We start from the raw sequence: 20858 nt of genomic DNA, 5'->3' as shown, positions 1-20858 counted from the left end.
CTATTGGGGTTCCCCGCCTAACTGAGATGAAACACAAAAGGTTTGCACATGTTGACCGCTCCCCAAAATTCTTTAATTCAGACTTATAAAGTACAACAGGTAAAATTACTTTAGAACAAATGGGAAAGCATAGAAGCACACCTTCCTACCTCAGCAACACCTCAGTTTCTTCTGGCAGATATAACATTTTGAAAAGCAAGGTTTGTAGCCCTTTCTCTAGGTCTGCTTTAGGGGATGTCCAATTCATTACCACTGTCCATCTAGTCTTTACATCCCACCCCATTTCCATTTTCTTCCTCCCATGTACCCTTTTTACAGTCGCTGGGATGGTGTGGCGAGGCTTCAATCTTCTGATGCCTGCACAACATCATCCAGCCTAAGTACATTTACACCTGGTCTCAAGGCATAGACTCGTAGGGTTGCCGTATGTCCTCTTATTTCCAGGACATGTCCTCTTTTTCATGGGTAGAGTTGTAATAATGATCCATAGTTAAATGTAGAAGTCAGCAAATGTGTCCTCTTTTTTATCTTCAAAATATGGCAACCCTAAAGGACTTTGTAGAGTCACAGTGCTGCTGCTGCAGCACATCAGCCCGTGTGTGGGAGGGAAATAATCTCTCTGGAAGAGAAGGGAGACCTGGGATTGCTTCTGAACCCACCTTTGCTCCTAGACTTGCAGTTCATTTCTGGTGCCAGAGGAGCCTTCATCAGTTATACACTATGGTACCATTCACGGAAAGCCAAGACCTTACTACCATCATTCCTGACTTCTGACCTTGTAATGATTACTGCAATGCACTATATAGGCTTTGCCCTTGAAGACTGCACCTGCTGTAGCTTCTAAAACACTGTGCTGCAGCCTGTCTCCCAAGGGTACAATTACAGCACAGATAGGGTGAGCCTACAGAATCAGCAGCTTGCTGCAATCAGCCCTTTGGAACTTTCTTACTTTTAAGGAAAGGGCTGGTGCTGTGATGTTTCTATTGTAACAATCTGTTTATGATCTTTTATATCTATGTATTTTAATTCTACTAATGTTTAATTGTCTTTTAATGATACTTTTAAATATGTCTTTAGCTGTTTCTATTTTAGTAGAAAGCTTGAGTCCCGTTAGGGAAAAAGGTGAGATAATAATAATAATAATAATAATAATAATAATAATAATGGTGTAAGCAATATATTTCACTTGTTCATGCTCAGCTCCACCAGAAGTTAGTTTGCTTCTGTACTTAATTCAAGTTGCTGACTGAGATATAAAGTACTACATAGGAAAAACCTAGTGTATCTCTAGAATATTTATTTTCCTTTATTGTGTATATGCCTTTCTACTAGTATCATATACACCCCTCCCTGTTCTTGAGATCATAAATACATGAGGTTAAGGGGCAAACTAGACCATATATTACATTGAATTTGTTTTTAAATAATAAATAAATAAATAAATAAATAAATAAATAAATAAATAAATAGTGCAGATACTAGCCACTGAGGGAAAAGGGGCTGATAATTATCAATATTTCAGTAGGCAGGGAAGGTTCCCTGTTGTGGTCCTGACAAAAAGAAAAGATTTTTTCTATTGGGAGGAAATTCACAATTAGTTAAATTCCCTCTCCCTGCCTCTATGATACTAATAATTATCAGACTAAGTCACCGCCATGCTCCATGGATACTATTTGCATTTAAAACAAGCACGCAAAAGGCAAATAGGAATTTAACCAGTTACAGGTAGGTAGCTGTGTTGGTCTGCCGTAGTAAAAAAAAAAATATCCTTCCTGTAGCACCTTAGAGACCAACTAAGTTTGTTCTTGGTATGAGCTTTTGTGTGCATGCACACTTCTTGAAGTGTGCATGCACACGAAAGCTCATACCAAGAACAAACTTAGTTGGTCTCTAAGGTGCTACTGGAAGGAATTTAACCGTAATTTCTAATTTAGTTCTTACTCTGTGAGAAGAGTAAGGAATTTTCTCTCTGGGAGATCAGCCACATGATGACTCTTTTATATAGCCTCCACCAACTTGGTGCCCTCAGCTATGAGTTGGACTCCAAAACATCTGGAGGACACCAAGTTGGCGAAGGCAACTTTATAATGTCAAACAACTGCTAACACAAAACACTTATTTTTACCAATGCCTTTTACATTTCCTGCAATTGTGGGTTGCACGCTACTGCTCTGCCCTACTGGTTTTAGTTATTTTGTCTTTTGTATATTTGGTGCAGCTATTTAATGATTTTATATATTTTTTAAAATATTTGTTGTTGCATTGAGGTTTTTTTTTAAAGATGGTCTAGAAGTTTGAAAATAATAATTTCATACATTTTAATTTTATTTATTTATTAAATTTTAATGTATCTCCAAGGGATGATTGGAAAACTATTTCTGAAATGGGCCTCCATTTCTCTTGGTGAAGCACCAAGTATGCTGTCCAGGAATAGATGAGTAGAGACAATACTGCCAGCGTCTTTTACAATTCAAAGGAAGCTTGCTTCTTAAAAAGGAGGGCAGCCAAGTTGGCAGCAACAGAAATCTGCAAGTTGTTGATTTAGGATGGACATTAACATAGAAGCTCTGAGCCTTTTCAGTGGTATGTAGATATATGGTAAAAACATAACGTCCCCCCCCTTCTCTCTCCCTCTCTCTCTCTTCCATACTGCCTTTTCTCTATTTTTACATTTCCAATTTTAAAGTCATGGCAAGATATCTGGAAATCCACACATGGACACTAAAATCCCCACCCCCAAAGCAGCAGCTCATGGAAGACCCTAAAATCATGCTATAGATTTCCTTTGGCTCCAGCCATTTTCTAAGCAGCCATATAATTTTGCTCTTTCTAATTTTAGATGCCTCTTAATTATAACTAGATTACTACCACCCCCACCACCCCAAAAGAGCCTCTGTTTTATGGAAGAAAATAATTGTTTCAATATGTAACCCATGTGTGGACTTTTTGCCAATCAGTAAGAATTCCTCAGATTATTTAATGATTTCTTTTATTTTGCTTTTCATTAATTTTATCTCTACAAAGATGAAGAGATTAAAGACGACAAGTATGGGGAAGATGGAGGTGTCGAGGTGAGGGCAAGAGTCAAAAAGAGCAAATCATAGGATTATAGCAAGGTATGGGGAAATAAAATGGATGAAAATATAATGTTTCATATTCATGAACTGCCAAACCAAGCAACCCAAACTTCCATTATGTCAGGACCTGAGATATGCCAGAAATATGCTGGTGCAATAATTGCCATATTAGATGCATGTTTAACCTAGGACAGGAAAAACGCAACAAGAGAATTAAAAAAAATGGAATAAAAATGGCTATGGAAACACTAGTCAGAGGCTGTTTCAGTGTTGCTACCACATACTGGCCCCAGATTGGATGTGAGGGGTGTCAATGAACTCACAATGACAGGTTCCCAGCACACATCCTTGCACCGCAAAAGATGACACACTGCAGCATCCTCACTCCATTAGCACCAGTGGCTCAACCAGAAATGACCCTGCTATAGCCAATCCTGCAGGCAGAGATCTGAATCCTTTCATAGCCCTCACAAGTACTGGTTTATGAACACAGCATACAAAGGGGAATAAGGAGAAGCCACACAACACAGCACCAACATAGCTCCAAGGACACAGTGCCCTCAGAGAGCACACTTAACTCTACTGGGACAAAGAGATATATCCAGGAAAAGGAGTACAACTTCCCATCAGGGCAAGCGAGGGGAATGCTCCCGTTTACCTTTTGTATGCCTGGCCAAAACCAGTAATATCAGGGGCAAAAGAGAGGGAGCTCCAGAGATTTGGACCCACACAGCAAGCTCCAAAGAGCAGTATCCTAGCCACACACACACACCCCAGCACCAGACAGGAATAAGACACACCATGGAGCACTTATTCCCCCCCCCCCCACATCAGGGTACCTGAGTCAGCAGAGAAAAGAGGGTGCTGGTGCAGAGTCCATAAAACTGCCTGCCTTACATCATGGGAGGGAAAGTGACCACGATCTATCAACCTTAGCAACCAAGAAAAGCCTTACGTGGCATAGTGAAAGCCTTTATTGATCAGCCTCTGGGGTGGGATACATCCTGAAGGGGAGTTTTCCTTCAGCAAATCAGAGGTGTTTTGATGGCATAACTATCATGGTGACTGTGAACACAAGTGTTCTGCTAGCATACTGGGACATTCTGCTTAATCCCTCAAAAGTGGCTCTCCAGTATATGACTGTGCCCTAAAACTTTAACTTTTGCTTTCTCCCTGCTGGGACAATAAAACCAATGCTTTACTTAAATTCTAGTTACAGTATTCTGCAATCATCAATGCTAATACATAGTAACTTGTATATAAAATGAGACAGAAATGTTACCTAAGAAACAGTAACGTATATTTAAACACTTCACTAAACAACAGGAGAGAAACAACATCGTTTTGATCATACATTCCTGAAGGAGCTGTCCCTGCATAATGGCTGTGATTTGAATTTAACTAGGGCCTAATTCACATGTTATGTCACTAAAGTCATGAATACAGACAGAAATATACATTTACATCCAAACACTTGTAAAATAGCCAAATTAACTTGTTACTTAATCAAACAATAAGCAAGGTAAATCCATTTTCAATGAAGAGAAAAATCCGTACCTCAAGAGTCATAATGAACAACACAGAATTATAATCTTTTATAAGTATACAAGTGATAACTTGAAGAGTTTAAGAATTTGACTTTTTATTTTGAGATTTTGAGGCACTTTTTAAAAACAAAAAGCTTTAAAATGCAAAATGCAGCCCAAAGCTGACATTTCATAGAATCATAGATTGGTAGAGTTGGAAAGAACCCCAATGATCATCTAGTCTAGCACCTGCAATGCAGGAATCCCATCTACAGCATCCATGGCAGATGACCATCCACTGGCTTGGTTTCCAGACCCTTGATCATCCTGGTGGGTCTCCTCCACTGCACACATTCTACCTTGGCATGCAGGTCAATAGAGACTTTGGTATCTTTAGGATACATGGTTTTACTTACACATAAATACAATCTGAGCATAGCATGGAATGGTTTGCAGCAGTAACACTCCAAGAACAGAGTTAGAAACTGAGATAGAAAAGCTAGGAGCCAAATTGCTCCTGGAACCTGGGTTCCAGGCGCAAAAATAGAATGGCTAGCCGCTATTTTTCCCTTAACGCAGCAGCTCTTTCTATCTGTTTTTTTTTTCCAAAATGCATGAACTGATTCATAATTCACACCAGTGGCACACTGTTATCATCACATTTTTAATAGCAATTCTTAATTGGACACCACAAACATAAATGGGGCTCAGTCCCTGCAATAGCAGCCAAAACCACAAGTCATTTGAATAATTAATATTTACAAATACTGATGTGTATATGTGTCTGTATGTATTGTGCTAGATGTGAACTTACATGCTGGGGGCGGGTGCAGGAGAGGCAAAGGGGCACATGGAAGGCAGCAGCCAGCGATCTAGCAGCGATTTCATTTTAGGCTGGGCAGGGAAGGTGAGACATATCTGACGGGTGTTGTAAGGGTTAAAAGAATATACACCTACAGCATCTGAACACTTGAGCACAATGCAGACACCTATTATTGTTACTATATTTAATTTTTAATTGTTTTAATTGCTGTTTTAACTCTTAACTGTTGCACTATTTGAATGTGTTTGCTTTACTGTATGTTTGTGTGTGTGTGCTTATTTTAATGTTTCACTGAAATGGTTCTATTGTGCATATTTATTACATGCATATATATTATTTTGTAATTGGTTTTATACTTGTAAGCTGCATAGAGGCCAACTTTGACAAATTAAGTAGCATATAAATTCATTAAGACTACTGTGAATTATTATTACTATGATGCTGAATTTGAAAGAAATTTCAGAGAGAAAGTGAAACAAATGTGCAACTACTAGAAAGTTCAGCAGGGACGGGCCTTGGAGCCCTCCCCCACAGCCCAGCCCTCGCCAGGATGAGGCTCAGAGTGCCAAGAGGGGACAGGGTTTTGAGCCCTCCTCCCCTCAGCCCTCCTCTCACTGATGGTGCACCAAACAGGGACATGCTTGACGGGGCTTGAAGCACCAAGAGGGGGGTTGGAGCCCTTCTCCCCCAGCCCAGCCCTCACTGGGACAGGGTTGGAGCACCAAGCAGGAACAGGCCTTGGAGACCAAAGGCTTGGAGGAGAGCACTCGTGTACCATGCGGGGATGGGGCCTAGGCTCAATACATACACCCATACATCTAAAATTGGTCACATTTGGACCACAGCAAGTTGCAGAATGCGCCTAGTCCTTAGGAAGTTTTGAACGCTGCCCAATAAGATCTTGCTTCTCCTTTGGGGTTCTAGGTGAGCCCCAAAGTCACAGCTTTCCAGCACAGAGCAAAACATGTCTCTGTAGGTTTCTGCTCTCACACACAGCTACTCTGGCTAGTCTTCTCCTGCCTAGGATCACATGGCCTGCAGTCAGGTGAGGGGTGTGTGTGTGTGTGTGTGTGTGTGTGTGTAACACCAACCCACCTTTCCTGGAGAGAACCATCACTTAGTCCATTGCTGAGATGCTGATGAGCACTTAACTGGCCAGTTAAAGCTATTACTTTGTCAAAGGGGCTAGTTGGGCAAACTTCCTTTTATACATTCCACCCTAAAGGTACAGAATTGAAGGGTTGGAAGGGGTCTCTGGGTTTCTTCCAGACTGTCTCCCTCCCAAATTCATAACAGTATTTATTATTAATCTGCAACATAAAAAGCAACTCATAAATTGGTTCCTTGCAAGTGCACATCTTGAAAAACTGAGGAGCGGAAAGAATGGATAATACTTCACAGAGTATTTCAATAAAACAACAAATATGTGAAAGTAAGTATTTGCACTGCACCTTGGTTACTAATATGTCTAGCAAAACTGACTACAAGGTTTCTAGCGATCTACCATCATCTGTGTAGAGTGGTCTAATTTTTTTTAGAAACATGGAATTTGGAGAATTCAACACAAGTGATCTTTCTCCCCTTAATTATTCAGTGGCTATAGTGCCTGCTGTAAAGGATTAACACACAAAATACATACAGAGCAACAAGCTTTGCAGCAAGAAAATGCCAGAGTAATTGCTGATATGAGCATGGAAAAGAATGTGTTGGGGGGCAGGTTGGGGGGTTGGAGTGAGAGGTTCAGAACTTAAATAAACCTGTCAAAACTCACAGTTTTAAGTACTAATACAGAATATGTTTAGAACTACCTTGCCCAATCGTTTTCCTTGCAAAGGAAAAGTAAATAAATCTCAGGTACCAGATAGGTCTCAATACAGTTAAAGCATAACACAACTACACATCACCCACTGAAATATCGTAAAACAGCTAAAATTCTAGGTTCCTCAGCTCAAGAGGTTTCAGAATACAGCATTAGGATCACAGGACATATGGGTTGCTTCCACATTAGAACACTTTAGCACTGCTGAGACATCTCCCCCCCCAAAAAAAATTTTTTAGCTGGAAACAGAATTAAAATGGAGATTCTACACAATAACTTAATACCAGTATATTATGCATAATTAGTATATAATGCCTCTCCCTATAGTATTTACTCTCGCATTAAGTCCAGTTCAGCAATGTTGCTTAAGTTTCCTCTTTTAAGTTTATCATATCTGATTGCTTCATGATGAGTAAAGGTGGTAGATTACTAATAAATGACATATGAATTACTTCTTGAATGGCATAAATTTCATTCATGTGTTTGGGAGGGGTAAGGGAGAAGGATCTAACTATTTTCTTTGTTTTCTTTCTTTCTTTTCGGTTGCAAAATTCCACTCTCAAAAAACAAGGAGAGGAAACTACCTGTTCCAACAAATAGCTTCAAATCTCCAAAGGCATAGGAACCCAAAGAGGCTTAAAAGTACCATGCCTGCCAACACTTACCCAGCTGGTGCTGGAATTGTGCTTTATTATAAACGAGAAAAAATGCCCAAAATCAGGACTAATAATAATAATAATAATAATGCGTGTTCTCCTTCATAGAGGTCATAGAACCCCACGGGTTGCGGTGGGGACCAGGAAATCCACCCTTCCAGTGTGGGTTGGTTCTGAGTTAGTCGCTGTTCTGATTGGGGCATTTCTTGTTGTTGGGGAGAAATTAATGTTGCAATTTTGGTTGTTAGACAGTTAGAGGATTTAAATCCTTGGCACGCCCCGTATTATTTCTCTTTGCTGCTTGCAACGGATCACCCGCCCTCCCCTCCCTCGTTTTAGGCCTCTGCGTTGACCTTGCTATGCCTGTCATGGGGTCGTCTGCCATTGGTGCAGGGGCCTGGTAGGAATTTTTCCAGTTGGCTGATTGGCTGGTGCCTTCTGGTTTTCGCCTACTGCGTAGCAACTAGTCACAACTTGTAAGGTTGGCGGTTAGGCATTGGTTTCGTGTTTGTTGCTGGAGGGGTAATGATTGGCTGTGTCTGCCCCTCCAATGCTGCTGCTGCTGCGTGGGAATTCCGTTAAAGGAATCCAGGGGCTCACAATGCTTTTGTCCGTATCCCCCGGTCGGGGGCCAGGGCCACACAAGAGCCCCTGGGAGCATTTGGGGAGAGTCATAGTGTCTGATCCCCCAGCTCATATTCTCTCCCCAAAATGCTTTCCCTTACTGACGGTCGTCAGTTCTGACCCCAGTGGGTCAGATAGTCTAAACCAATGCCTACGCAACCACTCACATATCTTGTATTTTAATAAAGTTGTGGCCCAAATTTATGCCAAAAACCCAAACCAAAATTAATGTTTCTGGTGTGAGTTATTTTACTGGAGGGTGGTTGGGGACCTCAACACGCAATAATAATAATAATTTATTTGTACCCCGCCCATCTGACGGGGTCTCGCCAGCCACTCTGGGCTGCTTCCATCAAATATTAAAATACATTTAAAATATCACAGTTTAAAAACTTCCCTAAACAGGGCTGCCTTCAGGTATTTTCTGAATGTCAGGTAGTTGTTTATTCCCTTGACTTCTGATGGGAGGGCGTTCCACAGGGCGGGCGCCACTACGAGAAGGCCCTCTGCCTGGTTCCCTGTCGTTTTGCTTCTCGCAGTGAGGGAACCGACAGAAGGCCCTCGCCGCTGGATCTCAGTGTCCGGGCTGAATGATAGGGGAAAGGGAAGGAGACAATGCACACACACACAAAAAACGCAACACAAGAGGCTGATAATCACATTGTCTGGGTGTTCCCCCAAAAGTGAGTGAACAAATGTTTACCATTCCAGTGAAATGGCTGTTGTGAAAGCAACTTCACTGCACTTGCAACCAAATCCCAGTTTACTTGTACAGTACATGCTGTATTCCATTTGAACACCCATGCACACCCTGGGACCAATGACTGGGCTACTACTTGTAAGTGGGCTAATGCCTGAAAATGAGTTTTAAAGACCATCCATCTTTGTTTCACACTTGATGCATTTGCTGCATGAAACACTTGTTTAACACACAACTGTCACATTAAGCAGGAAGTGACCCTGAGGAACAGTATGACTATGAGGAAGAATGCAACTGCTCTCTTGGGGTGCAAGGCACTGCCAAAGGCTAATAACTGCTTGGTTTCATCTTTCCTCTGATCTCCATATGTCAGTGGGTCTATAAATGAGAAAATCTGCAAAAGATGTTGAAAATGAATGGAGTAGGTTTTTTGTTGACTTGCTCGTTTCTATGCACTAATGATAAGACACATGCATAAGGAAGAACATTTTAATGTAAAGGAATGAAGCATATTTCTATACTGTAAATTATAAACAAAGCAGCGGAAAAATAATCCTCTTTGAAAATAGAATAAAACAAAATAAATCTGGCATAAAATAGCACTATATGAAATTATCAAATAGTTTACTTTTTCTTTAACAAAAATGGCAGCCCAGCCATATGCCAGAAGCAAATGGTTGAGCTTCAAGCATTAATACTGTGAACGTCTGAGTCATTGAAGATTTTCTATCTCTTGGCAACAAGAGATAAGGCCAACTACATCCAGTATTATCATAATGAGGTTTCACAGCAATGAAAAGTGCATACGAACCTTTCTAATTCTTCTTACTGCAAAATAGCTATTTCTGGGACAAAAGTTTTTTTTTGTTTTTTTTTAAACACCTTAACACATTACAGTTTCCAGAAAAACTTATCATGTTAGGATGGAAAATTCAGTACAATTTATTTATAGAAACATTCCTCAGTAGCAAATGTGAGCCTGGTTGACAATTGTCAAGTTTCTCAATTATCAGTGGGATTTTGAAGCATCAAGACAGAAAAAAGAGGAGGCGATTTGCCATATCGTTATGGTATGTGATGGACTTGGCTTTCAAAACATATTGAAGGTGTTCTTTTATTTCACTACAAAAGTTGGCCTGATTCAGCAAACTATTCAGTACATTCTTATTTTAAAGATAACTAAAATGCCTTGCAGAGTTCTTGGTCAGGGTAAGATAAAAACCTATGTGTAAAAACACTCATTTTTAAATAAAAAAAGTTAAAGTGCCTTTAAAAAATACCAGTAATCTGAGGCGTTCCAAAAGAATGTTCACACTTCCGGGTTTACGGCATTTGGGAGGCAAAACGTCTGAGTTCCAGGGCGTTTGGGATCCAAGGTACGACTGTACCATAGGTGTAGTCGGGGGGGGGGGCAGGGGGCAGCTCCCCCATCAAGTAAGTAAGTAAGTAAGTAAGTAAGTAAATAACAATACTTAACTGACCAATTGTGTCGCAGATAACTTGGTTCTGCCCCCCTGCCACTTAATGCCTGCTTGACAAGTACCTAACCAAAGACTCCTAACAAAGCTTAGAAGTAGTGAAATAAGAGGTGAGGTCCTTTTCTGGATCAGAAAGTAACAGGAAGCAGAGAGTAGGAATAGACAGTTTTCCTGATGGAGATATGTAGAAAATGATTCCAAAGGACTGGTATTGGGACCTGTGAACTGAGGGCCAAAAAAGATTCTTAACTCATCATATATGCTCATGGGGTCTGAGGTCCCACAGAAAAGTAGGATTTCCCTTATTTTGGATGCATAGAAAGAGAACCAAGAAGGTTGGTCTCTTGACAATAAAGAGATTCACAGTGCAAAAAGCATGTGGCCTATATTATCCAAGGTTTTGGATTATGCTCCTAGATTATAAAAATGTTCTATTTAATTGCAAACCAATATGTTCTGTTCGCTACAACAACCATCTAGTACACATGCTTGCTCATGAAATAAATGCATTTTAAAATGAGAAACTTAACTTAAACCGATAACGTAAATTGACCTTTATTCCTGTTGATTTACATCATTCCACCACACTTTGTGTGCCTGTATAACTTCCCCAAGCCTAAAATATTTCAATAGTATTTGAATTGCTGTTAGACCTATTCAAAGTATCTTATGCTTTCCAGGGTACTATTAATTCCAAATATTTCATTGTACCATTTACCAGTATCCTAGTCCTAAATATTTCTGTCTATGTATCTTCTACCAACAGTGGAGAACATCACTGCAGTGCTGGCATACACTTACAGTTTGGAATACTGGCCATCACCCAAAATACTAAACCATGCAACTACTTCCATGGACAAATGTCGGCTTTGGGCTTGTGCTTCTTGAACAGCAGTTTGCCCATACCACATAGCAAACTGAGTTTGAAATTTTGGAGAAAATCAAAAGTAGTTTGAACATCATTGTTCAGAGAAGAAAAAAACCTGAAAATTCAACAAACCACGTCAAGCCTCTCAGTGTGCCAAAAATAGCTCTTTATATAATGAAAGTTAACCACATGCCAATATGCCCTATCATAAATATTTATCTGCTGGTGCAAGAAAAGTTAGGATCAGTGGTTTATGAATAAAGTGTGATTCTCAAGTTTAACTCCCAAGGAAGTCCTCTAAATAGGAATCAATTCACTACCCAGTAAAACTTATAAGGCAATTACGCAAGGATGCATTATAACTACAAGGAATTTGCCAATACATTTTGTATTGTTTTACATTATTTCTAACATGTTCCTGCTAAAAACCTGACCCTACTGTTATTTGTAAATGCAAAAGATTAACATGAAAACTAAAGAGAGAAGAAAGCTCAGTCTACTCTTCAAGTCTGAATGCATAAGGGAAAACAACCAAGTACTGTACCCTAATCCAGTTGTACCAGAAGTTGCATAGATTAGTAAATGGCATTAGGAAAAAAAAAACATTCTACCTTTTTATATCATATGCCACAAAACAACTTACTCATCAGTCTGAAGATCAACAAATGGAAACCAAAGAATTATATGGGTAAATGACATTCAGTAGAGTATCACCATTTCTTAAAACAGGAAAAAATGAATACCAGACTATTATTCACATTTCATGAATAATTCTGAATATAGCCAGATATATTCTAAAAATCCAATAAAGTAACAACCACATTATTGTACTGATGTGCAATAATTTCTTTGAAACTGATGGAAAGGGCACCCAAACCATCGCAAATTTCACGTAAGAATTTTCATTAGGAATAACACTTGTCAATTCCAAAAGTTAAAATGTGAACTAGAAGCTAACAAGCAAACATACAAACTGGTCTACTTACATCTGACATACAAAAGCTGCTTCCCCTTTCATGAAATGCAATCACACATTTTCTCTCTAATATCTTACTCTCTATCTTACTCACTTGATGCATTTTTCACTGCTAAATGGTGTACAGCAAATACAGGATATTGTCCATTAAAAGGGATACATAAAAGCTTTATTTGGCGTTGGGGCAATGAAATAAAAGAGGCCCTGTCACCATAGAGATGGAAAAGGAAAGGAGAATATCATCACACCACCACCTGCTGTTACACGCATGATGGACCAGGCTAGTAATTAAAACACAACCCTTTAAATGCTATACTGCAGCACTAGACATCCATTCAATTATCTTCAAAATTAAATTTGGTCAAAACTACCAAAAGTAGAATTAACAGCATCCTCTCTCATGGAGGTTTCTCACATGTATTAATGTGCTGCCTAGAACTATACACATCTATATTCACACAATTTGTGTCAACACAGCAAAAGGAGGTTTGAATAATGAAGCCATGAAAGACTCTGCAACTAGGATTTGCATCCAACTGCTGAATAAGCCTCTTTGCCAGTAGTTAGAAGGACAAGTTTAAAGCAGCCAGTGCAAACTGATTAAAATACAGAATTTTCCTGAACAGGAAAGGTTAGATCACATTCAAAATTCTCCTACCTCGATCAAAAAGTCTCCTGTTCTCAAGCCAGCTTGCCATGCTACCCCACCTTCATCCACTGATTCCAGATACTGCAAAGCAGGAAAGGCTGGAGTAGGGGTGAATTCTTCAATTGGTGTATCAGCTTTGGGAATAATATTTTTAAAAAATATATATTTTAATAAAGAAAGATAAAAGTTTGAAATATATACTTAATGTGATTAAATGATACTTATGCAGTGCCAGAAATTCATTAAGTACAACAATCCCGTCTCTACAGATCTCCCTGCTCTATAGTTCTCTCCCTTTCTTTTTCCTGTGTATTCATGATCACTTGAATTTAGTCAGCAAATAAATGAAGCTCAGCTCTGGTAAACTGCTATATAGCCTCCCCCCCAAAAAAAAAACAAGTGATTTGATGGAAGAGGACTCTCATTTGAAACCAGTATCATTAATTTTCAAATGTGGCCATAGCATGGAGAATTCAGTCATTTAAAATTTCAAGTCTGTTAGCAGCTAATTACCTATAGCTACAATGAAAACAGTATGAAGTAATTAAATTTAATGGTGTAACATTGTATTTGCTTATGCATCATGTACATATTTATATGCTGAATGATCTGACATGCATACACTTTCATAGACATGTGCTCCAATAAGGTCTCAAACATCATTTATAACAAATGATACATGAAGCTGGATACTAGCATATGTTTTAAGGGGGCCCTTGAATATTCCACCTGAAGAGCTGGGGCCCATACCAAATTAACATATATAGTAAGAGAATAACCTCTGTTTGCTGCAGAGATAGCTCAGCGCCAGCTGATCTACACAGCGATGAAGTCACGGAGTCTCTAGAAGACCCCGCTAAAACGTGCATTTAGCCAGGAGGGTTAATCAGGAACTGTTACATAGCTAGGGAAGCCCAATAGGTGTCTGCCATCCTAGCGAGGAATGATAAAAACGGTATTCCCAGAGGAAGGGTGTGGAGGATCCACCATAAGCACATATGGGCTAGCCTTGAAGCCAGGCTGTGTGAGGGAGAGCCCATCCAGCAACTGAGGGGTGTTTCAGTGGCAGGCACTGGGATGTACCACCACTTTAAAAAATGAAATGCAAAAGTAATAAATGAAAAGCCTTAAAAATGTACCTTTGATTCTTAGACATAAATCTACTGGAGCACATTTGGCATAAGAAAAAGCTTAGCACATTTCAACACATGAAGCCAGGCATCCCTCAAAACAGAACACACTAAAAAGGCCACTCAACATACATGCAGCTTCTGAAGATATAAAAATGATCTGATTTTCATACTAAAACTGCAGTAGTTCCACCTTGAGCAAGCCACAGATCTATTTCAAGCTTGTTGGCAACATGCAGCTTCACTCCGCAAATAATTTTAACACATGAACACTTCAAATTAAGCAATTTTTACACCCCCACAGCCAGGATGCTTACAGTGTGAATAAACTGAACAGTAACATATACAAAATATGTAGGCAACCTTCCCCTCAAAATTATTCTCCATATCTATTCTATACATATATCTGTGCATTAAAAAATATACATGCATACACATACCCCTCAAAACTGCTCAATCAGAAATTCATGTCAGTTTTACTGCACAGAGAGAACACTGTTGTCTAGCAACCAAATGCATAAGGAATAATGCCTGTTTATTTTCAGAAATGCATGCCATTTTTCACATAGGCACTCACCCAATCACACAGACACAGAAAATCCACATACCTTTGGCCCCTCTGAGCACAAACCCAAATCCTTCATTGTCTTTTTTCTGCAGGACCACAGCCTTTTCTTCTACAATGCAGTCACTGTAGAGAGAATTCCGAGGATAGCGACCATTATTACATCCCTTCATCACCACAGTAGTAGCTGCTCCTCCAGTGTGTAGGTTCATCATCATCACAGCCAGTTAATCAAATAATATTGCAGTAATCAAACATGGGAAAAATATAACGGCAAACAGAAGAAGGAAAGAGACAAAGACAAGGCTTAATGGCAAGGGAGAACATGACAGTGCAACTTAACGGAGGGAAAAATGCAGCAAAAGCAGAGGAAGAAACCATGCATGGTGGTAGCTGAACAAATGTGTGATCATGTCATCTGTGTGCTAGCTAGGAGTCTAAAAGAAAAGAAAGTAAACTGAACGACAGTAGCATTAATAAACTCCTCAATCGTGGATGTACCAGATGCATCTTCTAGTGAAGCCAAAATGAAACCAACCAGAAGAAAAATGAGGCAGCATTTTAAAACCTAAAGTTAGCTTGGTTTGCTGTTATAAGTAGCTAAAAGGCACGAATATATTCAGAAGCTATGCCTTGCATCAAAAGCCCTTTTTCAATCCTATTGAATGTTGCATGCTGCAAGGATCCCACATGATCATCTGACAGCCTACAATGCTAACAACGTGCAGCTGCCTTGGCGTCATCAAGCACAAATTTTCACAGCATCAAGAATCTGCATAATTTAAATAGTAACAAGGCATGTATGTTCATGATCACCTTTTTCTATAAAAATTACAGAGCCTTCCTGAAAGCCAGCACAATGAACTGATAATGAGAGGATCCTCTGAAAGACAGACATTACATTTTTTTAAAAATAAAGGCAGCTTCTTGAAAATTATCTGATAATGACTCTTGGATAAGTGTGGGGTTTTTAAAAAAAATAAAAATAAAAATCCAGTTATTCAAAGAATAGATTGAGAGTAAATTTCTAACCCAAATCACAACATTTCAAGAGATTTAAGCTGATCTGAGTTTTTAATAATAAAATAAATATATAAGCACAATTTTATATCATTAAATAGCAACACATTTCCAAGAAATTATTCACGTAGAGCTTTCAGGTACACCCTCATTTCTTTTGCATAGGAGGCAATATTTCCTTTAAAAAACAGTAATGTGCTTCAAAAATATGGTGGTGCAGTGGCAAGAAAACCATTGCTCTTGAGGTAACAGAAATATGAGGAAACTCTGCAATCTGACCTGATAAAACATAACTGGCTGTTCCACCAGACTACAATCCTGCATCCATTTACACACACTTGTTTTGGTTAGGCTTCCATCATATCCCCGAGGCTCTGGATTAGCTGTTGCACAAATATGTCTATATTCACAGCTGAAAAGAATAATGGAAAGTTCCCTCAACATTCCAAAATAGCCAGCACCCTTTGGCAAAAATCCACAGAGCAGCTGACAGTTATGATGGAGCTCTTTCTGGGAGAGAGGCAGGGCAGGTTGCCAGAGGCAGTTGGTTTCCTGGCTAGAGGTAGGGCCAGGATTCCCTTTCTCTTCTTCCCAGCTGATGGCAGAGAAGCACAAGTAGATAGGGTGCAGGTGAACAGGTCTGGAGTAAAATCCTAACACATCAGGTTCTGAGCAAAAACTGCATTTTCTGTCAAAAGGATTTACAGCGAGAGGCAGGAGGCGGGAGGGGGCATTAAAGAAAAAAGGAAGAAAATTGTCTCTTCCCCACCCCACCTGGTCACCTCCAAGTTAGCAAATTTTAAAACGTGGCTTAAAGTGGCAGGACTGAGGCTTCCATTGCTGCTCATCATACTCTTCCTTCTACCCTGTCCCTCATTCCCAGGAATGAGGGACAGGGTAGAAGGATTCATCCACCCTTTCCCATAGACTCCACTTCATCTTTTTTTTGGGGGGGGGGGGACCTAAGAAATCCCCTCTACAGCAATTGACTATGGTTACTATGGCTACTATGGCTAATTATAATGTAGCATAAACTGGTAATGTTTGAAACCTTTTGGGGCCAAACCAAACTACAAAATTTGTTGTAGTGCTGCTCCAAAAGTTGTTGTATGAAAATGGTTATTTAGATCCCTTCTGGAAATCAGTTTCAGACTGGTTTTGGCCAACAATAAAACTGGCTTGGTTACCTTAGTGCAGGCATAGGCAAACTCGGCCCTCCAGATTTTTTGGGGACTACAATTCCCATCATCCCTGACCACTGGTCCTGTTAGCTAGGGATCATGGGAGTTGTAGTCCTAAAAACATCTGGAGGGCTGAGTTTGCCTATGCCTGCCTTAGTGCAAGAGGGCTGGAAAATTAATTATGATTATTATTTATTAAATTTGTATACAGTCGTTCATCCAAAGATCCCAGGGTGGTTCACAAAGCGTGTTCTCCTTCATGGAGAGCACGTGTTGCGGTGGGGGCTAGCAAGTCACCCCTCTGCTGCTGGGCGGGTTTGTATGGATGGCCACTACTGCGATTGGGCTCTGGCTGTCGTTGGGGAGATTTCTATGTTGCAACTTGTTGATGGACAGTTCAGAGCCTATAAATGACCCTGCACTCAGCGTCGGAGCCCTCCTGGCTTCGTGCATCGGATCGCCCGCCCTCCCGCCCTGTTATTAGGCCTCTGCATTGACCTTGCTATGCCTGTCATGGGGTCGTCTGCGTTGTAGCAGGGGCCTGGTAGGAATTTTTCCACTTGGCTGATTGGCTGGTGCCATTTGGTTTTCGCCTACTGCGTAGCAATTAGTCACAACATTTAAGGTTGGCATTTAGGCATTGGTTATAAATTGGTTTAGGAGGGGCAGAGTTGGCTGTGGTTGCCCCTCCTATGCTGCAAAGGGGCAGGTTGGCTGTGGTTGCCCCTTCAAGGCTGCGGCAGCGAGGGGAATTCCGTTAAAGGAATCCAGGGGCTCACTATGCTTGTCCGTTTCCCCCCGGTCGGGGGGACAGGGCCCACACAAGAGCCCCTGGGAGCATTTGGGGAGAACGGGCGCACATTCTCTCCCCAAAGCGTTTTCCCCTATACTGACTCCACAGGCGGGTGGATGTCAGTTCTGTCCCCAGCGGGACAGATAGTCTTAACCAATGCCTAAGCAACCACTCACTTATTTTGTATTCAATAAAGTTGTGGCCAAATTAATGCCAAAAACCTTAAACTTATATCTGGTGTGAAGTGTGTTTTACTTGAGGGGTGGATTGGGGACCTCGACACGCAACAGAAAAATACAAAATGGGAATACAAAATACATAATAAAACAAAAACAAAAGCAACAGCAACAGCAATCAGGTAGTTAAAAACCTTAACCAGCAACTCATTTCCTAGGAAGTTGAATGAGGTGCATGAGACCCTGTTGATTCTCCTGGACCACTGACCATGTTTACTGATCCACTGACCATGTTATCTATCTGGGTTTTCACAAAGGGATGGGAATTGTGGTCACAATTCTAAAGTGGCTTTGTTCATTCCAGAGAGATAAAACCCAGAAGTGGTGCTAGATGATTATTGCTCTTCCCCATGTCTGGTGGCCTGTAAGGTTCTGCAGGACTCCATCATGTCCCCTATGGTATCTAACAACTACATGAAACTGCTCAGAGAGGACAGCTGGATTGCAGAATCATCAGTATAAGCTGATAAAACCCAACTCTATATTTTTATTTTTATCTCATTCTAAGGAAGTAGTTTAAAGGTTAAATCACTGTTTGGTAGCTGTGAAGGATGGAACGGGGATGAGGAAACCAAAACTTAATCCAGACAAAACAGAAGTACTAGTAGTGAGTTGACTCAGGTTTGGATTTGCAGCTTGTACTGGGTGTAATTATACTCCTACTGAAGTGTAAATCTTGCTCAAGCGATTCTGCTAGATTGTGTAGATGGCATCAATAGTGAGGGGTGCCTTTTTCAGCTTTGGTTGGTTTATGGTCCACAGCCCTTCCTAACAAAGCTGAACCATGGTCATCCATGCTCCTATTCAGTGCTGGGAAGCAAGTAGGTCATGATCTACTGGTAGATTTCTGGCTGAATTGCAAAAACATGGCAAAGGTTTCTGATACCCAGTTGTTTCAACAAGAGCAACAACTAAATTACTCTTTACACCAGAGGTCGGCAACATGCGGCCCATGGGCCAGATGTGGCCGTTTTATTGTCCCACGAGCAGCCCCTGAACTGAGCCGCCCTATTGGTGAGTCCCTCGCGCACTGTGCTAAATCGGCACAGCGCAGCGTGGGGACTTGCCGAGCGGCGCCAGAAATTGCATCTGCGCATGCGCTGATACTAGAAATCGCATCTGTGCATGTCCAGACGCCAAAAATCGCTTCTGCGCACGCGCGATTTTCGGCGTCGCACTGTGCCAGTCCGGCCCACTGACAATCTCTGTGGGACTGATCCAGCCCATGGCCAGTAAACCTTGCCGAGCCCTGCTTTACACTTAAGTGATGCTGCTGCTGCTGCTGCTATAAAGAAAGTTAAGCAAAAGTAGACTTTTGTATGAAAAGACTGTGGGGTCAGTTCAGTTCTGGTACAGTGGTACCTCGGAACTCGAACGTAATCCGTTCTGGAAGACCATTCAGCTTCCGAAACGTTTGAGTTCCGAGGCATGGCTTTTGGTTGGCCGATAACTAGGTTTCTGCACAGCGGAAGCCGTGTTGGACGTTCATGTTCTGAGAAACGTTAAAAAGCAGGAGAACTTCTGGCTTTTCGGCATTTGGGAGCCAAAATGTTACGAGAACGGAGCCATTCGAGTTCTGAGGTACCACTGTACTAAAAAACTAACTCCTAGGCTCAGAAGGTGCTCAGAGACACTTACTTTATCCTTTAATTCAATTTGTATTTTGCACCTGACTGGTTGGTTTGAATTTGCACTTGGTTCTGGCTGGTAAATCTTGAGGTTCTACAAAGTCTGCTTACCTCTGCTCTACTAATCTCCAGATTAGACTATTGCAACATGCTCTAGGTGAGGCTGCCCTAGAAACCTGTTGCAAACTAGAACTAGTACAAACTGCTGCAGTCGAATGGCTGACAGGTCAGCATGTTTTTGATGCGTAATCTCTCTCTCTCTCTCTCTCTCTCTATCTCTCGTGTTTTGTATGATCTGCATTTTTTTACCAGTTTATCTTGAAACTGAATTTTAAAGCAATCTTATACCACACAACCAAACAGAGCTACAGTTACCAGCACTGTTAACAAACTACACTTCCCTGGATTCTCCATGACTGTAAAAGTGGTATAAAACTGCTTTAAACGTATGGTGAGGATGTGAGCAATGGCCTGTGACCTGGGTACCTTAAAGATCACATTCTTCTGTATGTTTCTCCCTGAATGATTTGATCGTCATTGAAACTTTACACCAGATCCCTTGACCCTAGGAAGCATGGTTGGTTGATAACCATGGTTAAGGCCTTTTCGGTTGTGGTGCCCACCCCGTGGAAAGCCTTGCAAAGTGAAGCAATTCAGGTCCCATCACTGAAATGTTTTTAGGCAGCTAGTAAAAAATAACAGTTGATTTTTTTTTTACCTCATAGTTCTCTTTTTGCTGGTATAGTAGTGTAGGGTGTTCTGGGTTTTGTAATGGCGGTTTGGCTTTGATGTTAATATCTGTGATTTTAACAGGAATTGTAATATAGTTTAAAGCAATTTTATTGCTTTGTGTTTTGTTTTGTTTTTTGTTTTTATATAACGCTGCCGGATCACTAGTCGGCATTGTTTATGGTCGGAACTACAACAGTATCTGTCTTCGAATTGCTTTGTGTTTTTGACTGTAAACAACCTTGAATATATATATATATATAGAGTAAATAAGAAGTGTAGGAATAAAAAAGGAGACTCCACCTAATAGTGTACACCTCTATTAAAATCCAGTTTTATGGAAACAGGTTTAAAATGTTTCTTAACTTCACTTTATCAGA

General features: G+C 40.6%; 1 protein-coding gene across 10 annotated transcripts in view; it reads right to left on the bottom strand.

Moving 5' to 3' along the window:
* SHANK2 (SH3 and multiple ankyrin repeat domains 2) overlaps positions 1-20858 on the bottom strand; it is a 315835-nt gene that overhangs the window by 123513 nt on the left and 171464 nt on the right. For 9 of the 10 annotated variants that reach the window (XM_033150235.1, XM_033150297.1, XM_033150242.1 and 6 more), the window contains 2 exons: positions 14935-15017; positions 13206-13330 (listed from right to left, as the gene is read on the bottom strand). In XM_033150235.1, coding sequence (XP_033006126.1) covers positions 13206-13330; positions 14935-15017 — 208 coding nt within the window. Of the gene's footprint in view, positions 1-13205; positions 13331-14934; positions 15116-20858 lie in introns of all 10 variants that reach the window. The other variant, XM_033150319.1, reaches the window with a different exon arrangement.

This window comes from Lacerta agilis, chromosome 1 (assembly GCF_009819535.1).
Source record: "Lacerta agilis isolate rLacAgi1 chromosome 1, rLacAgi1.pri, whole genome shotgun sequence".
NCBI classification, from domain to species: domain Eukaryota; kingdom Metazoa; phylum Chordata; class Lepidosauria; order Squamata; family Lacertidae; genus Lacerta; species Lacerta agilis.
The sequence above is the reverse complement of the archived record's forward strand: the minus strand, read 5'-3'. Positions and strand labels throughout refer to the sequence as shown.